General features: G+C 36.2%; 1 protein-coding gene across 1 annotated transcript in view; it reads right to left on the reverse strand.

Annotated features, from left to right (window-relative positions):
• Positions 1 to 12,049, reverse strand: part of LOC139722808 (uncharacterized) — a 106,504-nt gene that overhangs the window by 79,336 nt on the left and 15,119 nt on the right. The window contains exon 2 of the mRNA XM_071634098.1: positions 4,324 to 4,641. Coding sequence (XP_071490199.1) covers positions 4,324 to 4,641 — 318 coding nt within the window. The remainder of the gene's footprint in view (positions 1 to 4,323; positions 4,642 to 12,049) is intronic.

Consider the following 12,049-nt stretch of genomic DNA (forward strand, 5'->3'; position numbering starts at 1 on the left):
CAAGGTCAATCCACAATCACAAGCACGAGGAATAGATAAAACAGAACTCGGCATGCGACGCCTCTTGGTTCTCTAAAACACAACTCTTCACGCGACATCTCTTGGCGCTCAGCTCTTCCCAGTCATGTGGAGGGGAGGAGGAGGAAGAGGAGGCCCACAAGAAAAAACAATGCCTGCACATTTGTCAGCAGTCACCCATAAATTCAGCTATTCATGAGCAGGAGAAGTTAATCAGTAGTCTGGTAGAAGACTATTTCAAGTGTATGTCTGTGTGTTGGGGGGGGGGGGGGGAGGGGCAGAAGGATAGTAGCAGCATAAATCACTGCTATGCTAGAGCAGCGCTTACAAAATTCATACTACAAAATGAACTTCCATAATGTGGTCTACATGATTCAACAGTTGCCGAATCAGTCTCTCTCTCCCAATATATATATATATATATCTCCCAATATATACATCTCTCTCTCCCAATATATATATATATATATATATATATATATATAATATATATATATATATATATATGTATATATATATATATATATATATATATATATATATATATATATATACATCTCTCTCTCCCAATATATCTCCCTCTCTCTTCCCTTTATCTCTTTCTCTCCACAGATGCTCAAAGCAGAGCTAAGTTGTGAGGTAATACTATGGCAACCCTTGAATCACCAGCGAGGCATTCACCATGCTACATGTGAAGAGTCTCTAGCAAGGCAAGATCTTCATCCTCATCGTTGAGAGGAAAGCTTGAAGCTCCTTCCTCCTGTCAGCCCAAATTTTCATCTCTCAAGAATATATCATGGAGAATGCCGAACAAAGAAATCAGAATCTTCTTCCATCTGATTGTGAGTACACATATACAACTGGTAGAGTCAGGAGAGCAGGAATTCAGGGGGAGAAAGGAATTGGTGGTAAAATTTTAAAAAAAGGCAAAAATAAAAAAGCTCTCAATTTTGACATTTTGACATCTCAGTGCAGAATTATATCATTCCCCGCTGTCAAGGTATGGCATTGCAGCAGATGCCCCAGACAAAGATTGGATGGAGAGGGAAAGAAGGAGAAAGGGAGGGAGAAGAAAAGAGAGAAGGAAAGGGGAGATGGAGGAAAAAGAAGAGAGAGACTATACACATACATACATACATAACCCAGACACACAGACACATACATACACACGCAAACATACATGTATAAATAGGAGAAATAGCACTGAACCAGACAAAAAATGTTTGCCCGAACTTTGGGTGGCACAGTCTCAGCTGTGAGCTGTGAGCATGACAAGATTGTCTGCGGGATCCAAATTACACGTAGACCACTAGATATCATTCCAGGGGAAAATGTACGTGATCAAATAGGAGAATGATCTAGGGTGTTCATTTGTGTACATTGCATCCTACATATTATTTGATTGAAAATAATCCTCTTAATTTTCACGAAATGTCTACCTTAAAGTTACATTTTGGAAAGGAAAATCTATATCTACTACCAATTTATTCTTTCCTCAATTTAAATGAATTTGTGCAGTTAAGGGGAATCTAACCCTGCTGAAGCTTTTTGAGTGAAATTAGTAGAATCATAATTTATTAACTAGAAGAATAGTCCCGAGTATACTTGGGCAGGTGTCTACGGGAGGCATGTGGTATAGCAAAATCAGCTCGTCCTCAACAGGTTAATAGACATTGACCCATAAAGTGAAAATTGGAATGAAATTATGTCAGTGTAAAGGAAAATGTTGAGGTGGACTGTTAGAAAGTAACAAACACATAGAATCAGAGAAGATATATATAATATACCACCTATAAACCTATGGGCAAATTACTGGTTAGAATTACTAAATGCAAAAAAATAAAAAAAAACAAAATGAAGAAGCAAACACCTACAGGTCATACAACATGCTTGCTACGGTACTTGGTAAATGTGAATGTGGAATTTTTCAATTTATGGACCCATGTGTGATGAAATGTACACTGCACATACCATACAAACATGCATATCATTTGAGTATCAAATCAAGATATTGTTTCTCTACGATTATCAAGAAAATTCCTCATCTATGATCGATTGGTCTGGGACAATTGAATTCTAATAGTTACATGAGAGAATTTATGTACACTGTACATCTTGGGATTACTTATAGATATAAACTTAATATTAGATTCCCTCCCCCCCCCCCCCCTTGTTGTAAATATGCATTTAAGCTCATTAAGAGGGGAATGTGGATGTATGTAATTTATATATACTATATAGGCCTATATTATACAAAATATTTAGAAGATAATTCTAGCAAACTGCAAAGAAGATGAAAATCTTCCTGGTCGGGAAATCCTTCCGACAGTAAAAACAGATTCACTGTTTCAGGGGCAAAACAATACAGAGCAATATACTGGTTCATGCCATGCATTCCAACATACAGAGTCCTTTGCATCAACTTCAGATGAAACATACACAGCCGTTTTAACAACCATAGTGTCTGAAACGGAGACTACAGCCAAACAGCCGCTCTAATCATGAATGAATGAAATGAATGGAATATTTGTGCGTGCTGTGATGAACCTGAAAGTCTTGGCACTGGGTGTATGAGTGTGTGTCATAGGTGTTTAAAGTGTATATTTACATTGTGTGTGCACACTGTATACTTTAGGTCTGATTCTGTAAGACAACATATTTATATACACCTTAGATAAAATATGGTACCATGATCATACCATAAACATGTTGAATGCATACCTTCACACACTCACAAGTACTGTATCTATCTACATAAAGACAAGCAAACATCCACCAGACTGACTTTTTAGTGTAAGTTCCTTTTTCTCATAATATACAACATTATTTGGAATGACTGTATTTTCATTGTAGTCATTGAGGTCTTTGATGGTTTCTTTGTTTGCTTTTCTGTATTTTATGCTAAGATTTATGAAACTGAAGGTTATGGATCAAGAATTCAGAAAAGCAGATCAGTGAGAATTTGAGAAGAGTTGGACTGATGAAAAGTTACAAATGCTTAAATGACGGTATGAAATCTAAATCCTGCATGCCAATGAAAAGAGCATTGAATTCATGTCCGTCACTGTGATTTTATTTGTGTCATAACCATTTATCATCATAATCATTCCAGCTGCTGGTGTTAAACTGTATGATTACACTGCTCATTATGAATTTCTGTATTGTTCTAATGTTTCCTATGATTCTATATACTTCAGTTTTTGCCTGATACAGTATGTAGATGGACATGTGGATATAAAAGCAACTAATTAATCAAATATTTTGCTGATCATTTCTCATATGCTGATCCATGTTAACCAAAAAGACATCATTTCATGGTATACACTGTAAGCACTTGAGTCCTTTACAAGATCTTGGTGGAATTTTTTAGCGTTATTTCCTTTAAAAAATTGTAAGATGACTAAAGTTATACATGCAATTATCCGAAACAGGCTGACACTTTATAGGAATAAGTGGACAGGTGGTATACCAGCTGAGGGTAACACACAACTAAAGCAAAGTTCATCCACTATTGCTACAACACCTTAAATGACTTTTATAATTAATCTGCCATCAGTAAAAACCTTGATACACAATTAATTGTTTTTCTTAAATATAAACTATTGAGATACACCTGCTCTCAAAAAGGATCAAGTACATCTCTTTACAGGACATGTCCCAGATTCTTGTTTGCTTCAGCACAGATCTTATCTACAAATCATCGTGATTAGGCCATTAAAAGTCCATTAACACAAAAGTCAAGAGCTACCTTCGACCTTTACTCCTGACAGCAAAAGATGAACGAAGCAAGATAATTATGCCTTATTTGTTGTACGACTTAAGGACAGTCTTTAATAAAATCATGCTGAAAGACAATACATCTAAAGTCTTGGCATAGAACAAACAACCAAACAACCAAGGGGAATATATGCCAGAGAGTAAGGTCAAGAACAAAATCATAAGAATGATTAAAAGGAGGAAAAATATTTATCTAAAATAGAGATGATGTACTATTACAAACAAGGCATGCTGAATGCGACAATCGTCCAAGAGAGGCAGCACATTAGATGAAATTATCTGTGAAGTAAGCAGAGAAGGGAACAATGTACCGAAATACAGACCAAGAAAAACATCTAAATTCTTGTCCCCCTCCCCCCCCCCCCCCCCTCAAGTAATACAACAGGGTTATGATGACAGAAGGGACAGGAATGAAGAAAAAAAATAGAAAAAATGGGAAAAGAAAGAAAGAACCAGGGGGGGGGGAGGGAGGAAAAAAGAAAAAAAAGGTGAGGAACACATTTGAGATCGTTTGCAAAATCAACTCACCTCCTCTGGAGCAACTTGGAATTCCTGAGCAACGGAACATTCTATTGTTCGTCCTGGGGGTATATTGATGGAAGAGTAGGGAGGGGGCATCTCGTGCGGTGCAATAGGCATGACTGGGGTCGGAGTTGAAAGGTCATCGAGGTAGTCTGGTCCCTCAACGATGATGGGATCGTTGGAGATTTCGGTGTACTCTGGCGGTGAGTACGGTGGAGGAGGTACAAGTGGTGGGGTGAAGATGGGATCGATGACTCCCCCTATATCGCTAATGTAGGATTCCCTTGCTATACTTCCTGTGTGGTGAGGCCTTCGTAATAACATCTGAAAGGCAAAAAACAAACAAACAATGAATAGAGCAATTACATGGATTCTTATTGTTCTTTTGTGATGAATAATAGAAGACAAATTTCTTTTAAACATGCCTTAAGTTTGTTCAGATAGAAGATACTTTATACTTGGTATGCTGAGGGTGGGGTAGAATATAAGACACGACAGAAGTGAAAGTAAAACTGCAGATCAAAGAAAAAAAATGAATGAGATGAATATCAGGATTAAAAACAAAGTCAACCTTTTTACATTGTCTTCCATTATGCCATTTATAAGCGTGGATATTACAATGGTATTCATAGCAATCATGATTAAGATTAACAATGACAATCATACGATGAATCAATATCAAATAAATTCAAAAGCACACTTTCATCATAATTTCTGTTACCCAAAATAAAAGGAAGCATGGAATGACACAGATCCATCACAAGCATTCTTAAAGTTTATAGGAAAAAAAGACTGCTAAGTTGCTTTTTATGCTCCTGGTCTTACTGCACTCATCCACAGTAATAGATAACTGCACATATTTTCTCTTCCGAATCATTGAACTCATCATATAGGTAGTTTTCAAAGACCGCCACAACCTCAGCAAATACTTGAACTCCGGTAGCAATTACCGGTTTCCGAAAATGCTGTTTATCTCCGCACTTATCAACTCTGAATACACAAAAGAGATAGTGGGTGGAAATGTACATTGCAAAGAGCTAAATCCATCGATGACAGTCTTATCGAAAGGTCATGAAGAACTGAAATGAGCGCTCGGTAATATATCACATTTTTTGCACAAGTGGAATTCCAACTTGCTTTTTCTTTTAAATAATGGCTGCTGTAGATACAGATATGTATGCTCTTTAGTAGAATCTTGACATTATCTTATATTTCCCTCAATGGTACTGGAATGATAAAAAAATTGTATTACATATATATTAATTACATGCCATCAGCTTTGATACAAATGGAATTATTTACATCATTGGTGTCCCTTCAATAGCACTTTTTTCCTATTTCTATTAATTATATCATCTACACAATTTGTAGACAGAATTCTCAGCAGAACAGATTGAATTGATAAATTAGCAAATCATCAACAAAGAGACCTCCAAAGTGAGGGACATTTGTATGAATCTATTCTTGCTGATGAGTAACACTTAGAAAAGAAGGAAAAACAAAACAGATACACTGCAAAAACAGTGGTGTTAGATTTAACACCACTGGTGTTGAATCTAACACCGGCCCAACTTCAATAAAGGACCACACCATCTGGTGTTGAAGTAACACCGTCTCTGGTGTTAAAATATCCAACACCCATGGGTGTTAAAGAGTGTAAAAATATACCAACACCAGCCTCGGTGTTTTTTCAACACTTAAGAGAGTGTTAAGAAGTTGACACCATAATGGTGTTCATTTGACATCCCAACACCAGTTATGGTGTAAGTTCAACACCCGTGGTGTTAAAATATACCAACACCAGCTTTGGTGTTGCTTAGATTATTGATAAGTTGACACCACTTTGGTGTTCTTTTGACACCCTTTAACACCAATGACGGTGTAACTTCAACACTATTTGTTGTTAGAATCTATACCCAACACCTGTCATGGTGTTATTCTAACACTTCAAAGTGTTATAAGTTTGCATTATTTGGTGTTTATTTGACACCATAGAAGTGTTGATTCAACGCTTCAGAGTGAGAAATAAATTCTAAGTGATGCCAACTCATTAACAATTTGAAGTGTCGATACCTCGACATCATTTCACACTCTCCACATTCAATCGCACAAAATAACACAGTAATGTAAGTAGGTGAAAGACAGTCACGTGCTACTAGGTTGATCAAAATATTTAATAAATTCTGTCTGTCACAACAAAACACAATACAATGTAATTCTAATTACATGTAATGGAAGCCTCATCTCTACAATATAAGTATCAAAATGGAATACCTTTGACCCTTTCAGTTGGTTCTTTGATTATCTATGCAAATGAAATACATTATGGCTATTGTAGGCTAAAATATCAAATTTAAATACTCACTCTGAATACCTTTGGACTTCTTGGCACTATCAAGTTGAATTTTCAAGTGAAATTGATACTAGTATTATATCTTCTTGGCTCTATCATTCAAATGTTCAAATTGAATTGCCTACTCAGCTGTATAATTCAAATATTCAACATAGATCATCCAGTCTGGTTGTAAAATGTTAACATAAAAAATTATACTCTTTCTTTTGATCAATGCTATTGCAAGTGACGATACAAGCATGTGAAATTCGGATCATTTAAATATTCACATGACACACATGAGGCCTTCTTGGGCCAATATTTTCAACTCGAACTGGATGTAATTGATACCCCCACCTAAAACTTAGAGAGTTAGCTCAATTCATGATATTCTTGTATGCCTTTTGTTGAAAAAAAAAGTAACAAAAGTTGTTACCATAGCAAGATTACTCAACAGTGAGATCAGTGTGCGACTCATTTGAAGATTACACTGGTTACATGAGCGAAACCTCAAGTCAAATGCTAGAAAACTGAGGGAGCTCACCCAATTCACAGTATTTTTTGTTTGGTTTTCATTTTAAAAGATGGTTGCCATTACATTAGCACTCTGTGGAATATTTCAGGCCAGATGCTCAGAAACTGAGGGAGATTGCATAATCAACTGTTGTGTAAGATTTTAATATGAAAATGTTATTGCCATGATAACACTTTCTTTGACCGATACAAAAGATGACATTTGCACATTAGCGCACTACAGTGGTCACGTGCCAAATTTCAAGTTAAATGCCTAAAACATGAGGGAGTTATGAGTCAATCACAATATCTTCGATTGCTTTGTATTAAAAAAAAATAAGTTAGCATGGCAACGCATTGTTTAACATTGACGAGAAAAGTGTTTTGCACATCTAGAATTTATCTTGTCACAATATATAGGTGTCATATCTCAAGGTTATTGCTAAAAATTGAGAGAGTAAGCTCAATCCACTTGTAGTTTATACGATTCTCATTACAAAATACCATTAACTTGACAACATACTATTTGACAATGACGAAAAATAAAATTTGTACAGGTACATAATACAGTGGTCACATGTGCCAAATTTAAAGTCAAATGCTCAAAATCTAAGGAAGTTAGCTGAATCCACATCGTACTTGTGGATGATTTGTATGAAGATGCTGTTGCCATGGAAACGGATTTATGACCCCCACAAAAAGTGTCTTGCACGATAACATATTATCATAGTGACCATATGTATCAAATTCAAATTTAAATGCTAAAAAAAAAAGAAACTAAGGGAGCAGCGTGATCCACACAATTTTGTATGATTTGTTTAAAAACTGCAATTGCCATGGCAACAGATTTCTGGACAATCGAATTTCAACAGAATTGATTTAAAACTGAGTAGCTTGATCCACATTCTGTATTTGTAATCTTTATGAAAATTTGATGTTACCATGGTAATGCATTACTCCATACTGACAAAAAAGGTGTCTAGCACATGTAAAAATTACAAGGTCGTTGGTCAATGTCTCTGGACTAAAGGTAATCACCTCCTCATCAAAAACTGTCATCGACTAATGAAGAGTACTGCTTCATCAACTGCATATCATCAGTCTCTATCTCGGTTCCTCCATAGAACTGGACTTGGAGTATCTTCACAGTTTCATTGTCACAGTGATGATTCTTTAAGTGTCTTCTAAAACCATTGAACGAATCAAATTATGTCCGTACACAGGCCCCCTGTTTTTTGTCCATCACTCAGTCCATGTTCGTATGACAAACAGTGAAAAAAAAAACAGTTTCAGTGGGAACTCCTAAAGAATGCATCACTTCATTATCTATTTGAAAGTTTAGATCTCAGTTCACGAACTCGGGGTAATTCCAAATGTCCAAAGGTTGATGAGAGGTTTTGCATACCGTAGACAAAACACATATTTAATGTGCTTTGAACAATGTGTCGAAGGCACTCTGAATGATATCACCAGGGTAGGGTAGTACCAAGTGGTCAACAATGAAGTAATATTGGTACACATGTATGTTATCCTTCTGACGTCCTCTGTCAAGCAAGTAGAGCTGCATCTTCTTCTGCTTTCCCTCTTCAAGTGGTGATCAAAACTAGCATCAGGCTGAAAATGTAAGGAAACAATTAAAAACAAACAGACATTGTAAGAATCTATTACAAATAAAAACTAGACAAATTTGACTGTGACCTTTATTTCGATTCCAAAATGCAATTTGATAGACTCAGTCATACATAGGCTTACCACATTTTATTCACATTTATGATTATTTAAACAGATTTCAAGCTATCACACACACGGAGGGATGGACTACTCAAAACCATAACAATTCAGGCACCACTTCTTGGCAGAGGATAATAAATGGATCTTATTCCATTTTACTTAAAGATCACTATAATTTCACAATTAAAACTCACTTATACCTATTTTTTCTTAAAGAAGCTTTGAAATGTATCACTTTTCTCTTATTCGTGACTGATCAAAAAGCAACTTCAAAATTTTAGCCTACATATGGGGAAGACAAGCTTTAAAGGTCAAGGATCGACTTTGAAGCATTCACGAGTAAAGTTCTCGTCGACATCAGGACATAACCCTGACAAAGGCAAGTGCGCAAAAATATTCACAACATCCAAAAGAAAAAGTTAACCTGTGAAACATTGAAAAGCAAGTGATCTAAATAAATTACATAGTCCAACAACACAAAAAAACCCAGAAAATTTCCCTTGACCTCTAATTTCTTTTCTAATACAAAAACAGATCATAGAAAGTAGAAAATGCAAAATCAATTAAACTCGTAAAAGTCAATTTCATTTTCAGAATACCAAAGTACTGTGATTTCTAATTGCCTGTCCAAAATGACTCATAAAGGCTTGTTCAGATATGATGAGACAAACTCCGGCAACATTTTAGTGCATAAATCAATGCGATATGAGATGGTAAAAAAACAAACAAATAAACAGATTAAAACGCAACAAAACAAAACAAAAACACTGAGGCAAGAGGAATATATTTTGCCACACAGTGGAAAGAAGTTATGGTGCAATCAAGCTCAAAAGTAAGTGAAGATACGATGTCATGAGTTTATCTTTATCTTATTTTTTTTTTTAGTCATGTGCATTCATTAACATAATGAAAGTGGCGTGGTTCGGCGCACCATATCTGAACACTAAAAATGTCAGGGGGTTTGTCGCATCATATTTGAACAAACCTTATAGTCATGTAGACTTACCTTTTGAAATTGGATAAAGTAGTCTATAGCCAAAGCCACAGAAATCTTGCACAATCCTTGCGCCCTGGTTCACAGGTGGAAGCAGATAGAGTACAAGAAGGATTTGCAGGTTACTTACATTCTATGCTGTGTTGTAAGAAATGCATGTTATATACAATATATTCTACGACTCATTAAAGGGGAAGGCTAGTAACTGATCAGTGGGAATCAGTGGAAATGCTGGGAGATGATTGTTCCAATCCTTATGGGATTCATTCAAGAGTTCATTGTATATCTATTGTTGTGTGAAAATGATTTGCTTCAGAACGGTCTCATATTCAAGTAATGTGCAGATTAATGCTCCGTCACTGACCAGGGACGCTAACCTGGAAGCATTAAACTGCACATTACTTGAATATGAGACCATTCTGAAGCAAATCATTTTCACACAACAATAGATATACAATGAACTCTTGAATGAATCCCATAAGGATTGGAACAATCATCTCCCAGCATTTCCACTGATTCCCACTGATCAGTTACTAGCCTTCCCCTTTAACAAAGTATCCACGTATCAACAGAAATTATCAGTGAATTGCACTGCATAATCAGGGAGCATTAAGTAAAACATATGATCCTTCATGTAGGATGAACCCATGGGTTGTTGTGTGGCTTCTATAAAAAAAAAACAAGAAAAAAAAACTCTTCTTTATTTCATCAGCATCTCCAAAATAACAAAATTACATTACATATTGATTTGTGACTGTGAACTTTTATATTACAAGTGAGTTTGGTGAAATCCATTCATCTGCCTTTGAAAAATCAAAGTCACAAGATATTTCCTTGCATTTTTTTTTTCATAATGAAGGGCTCCTGACCCTTGATTATTGACCTCATGACCCTCATCGACTCCAGGGAAACGTTTGATAAAATGTATTGTCAGATGCAAAGATTTCAGCTCCTTATAACAGTTGTCACCAATGACAAGTTTTGTGGAACGCCCCCTGGATTTACATAGCCTTACCAAGTTTCATTCACAGATGATTGTTTTCAACTTGCGGCATGATACACAAGAAACGATATTGGACGGATAGACATCTAGAACATAAAAAAGGGGCTTTCAAAACCTATAGTATTGTGCATACCCTGACTGCTACCAGGTCTGGTGGTACACTATTTGATTGCTCCAAGTCTCATGAATCCACATCAGTTTTCTGCATGTGTTCTCCCAGCAAACTCAACAGCTTGACTGTGGTTTCTGAAGGCTTTCCTCTTGCTAGCTTGACAAGACCTTCCACCAAAACCTGGCCACTGCTCAAAAAAAGCTTGGCATCGTTGCCTGGGAGAAGGAGTGAGAAGTACTGTTCAACCTGCAAGTGTAAGGACCATGAACATACATAATTATCAAGTGGCTACAAGTCCGCAAACTGTCAAACTGGTGCGCAAGGTGTGATGCACTGGCTAGGATTCAAAGTACTGAACATCCACATAACTGCACTAGTGTATTTACTGTATACAAGTGCATGAAGCAGATTTATCTTGTGTGCATGAAAGATTTGATCAGAACTGCAGAAAACAAAGGGTTTTGTTCGGGTGGCTTCAGATTAATTCAGTCAGTGATTCTATTATATAATATACCTACTTGAGATATGCTCATAATTTCAAGTTCGTTTTAATTAGCCAGCAAGGGGGGGGGGGCAATAATATTGTGCTTCCAGGTATTCATCATCTTTATGCAGTGTACATTTATGCAAATATTATTTGAGGAGAAATGGAAAAATCAAATGCCATTTTGCAATTGATCTACTCTCATTTTCAAGGTTTTTTAGATAGATAATAAAAGGTCTTTTTGCAATTCTGTCATTTTCAAGATTCTCAAATGTACTATTGCCAATATCATTAAGTGTGGCAATAACATAAGTATGGGGAAGAGGCATATTCCACACGGGATTTCTTTTTTCAAGAGATTATTTCAACCAATACTACAATCTTGTACCATCAAAGCAGACGTATATTCCCTCACCTGAATCATGAAAAAAGCGATGATACATGTACGGTATTCCATTTTGACTCATTTGTGAAATTTAGGATCAGTTCTCAGACAGAGAACAACTGCCAGTTATTAATAGGGGCTGTGATTCTGTTTCTCGCTACCCTTGAACTCGCACCTT

Source organism: Diadema antillarum, unplaced genomic scaffold (assembly GCF_040938485.1).
Source record: "Diadema antillarum isolate AM-2024a unplaced genomic scaffold, OU_Dant_1.0 scf00000172, whole genome shotgun sequence".
Taxonomy (NCBI): Eukaryota; Metazoa; Echinodermata; class Echinoidea; order Diadematoida; family Diadematidae; genus Diadema; species Diadema antillarum.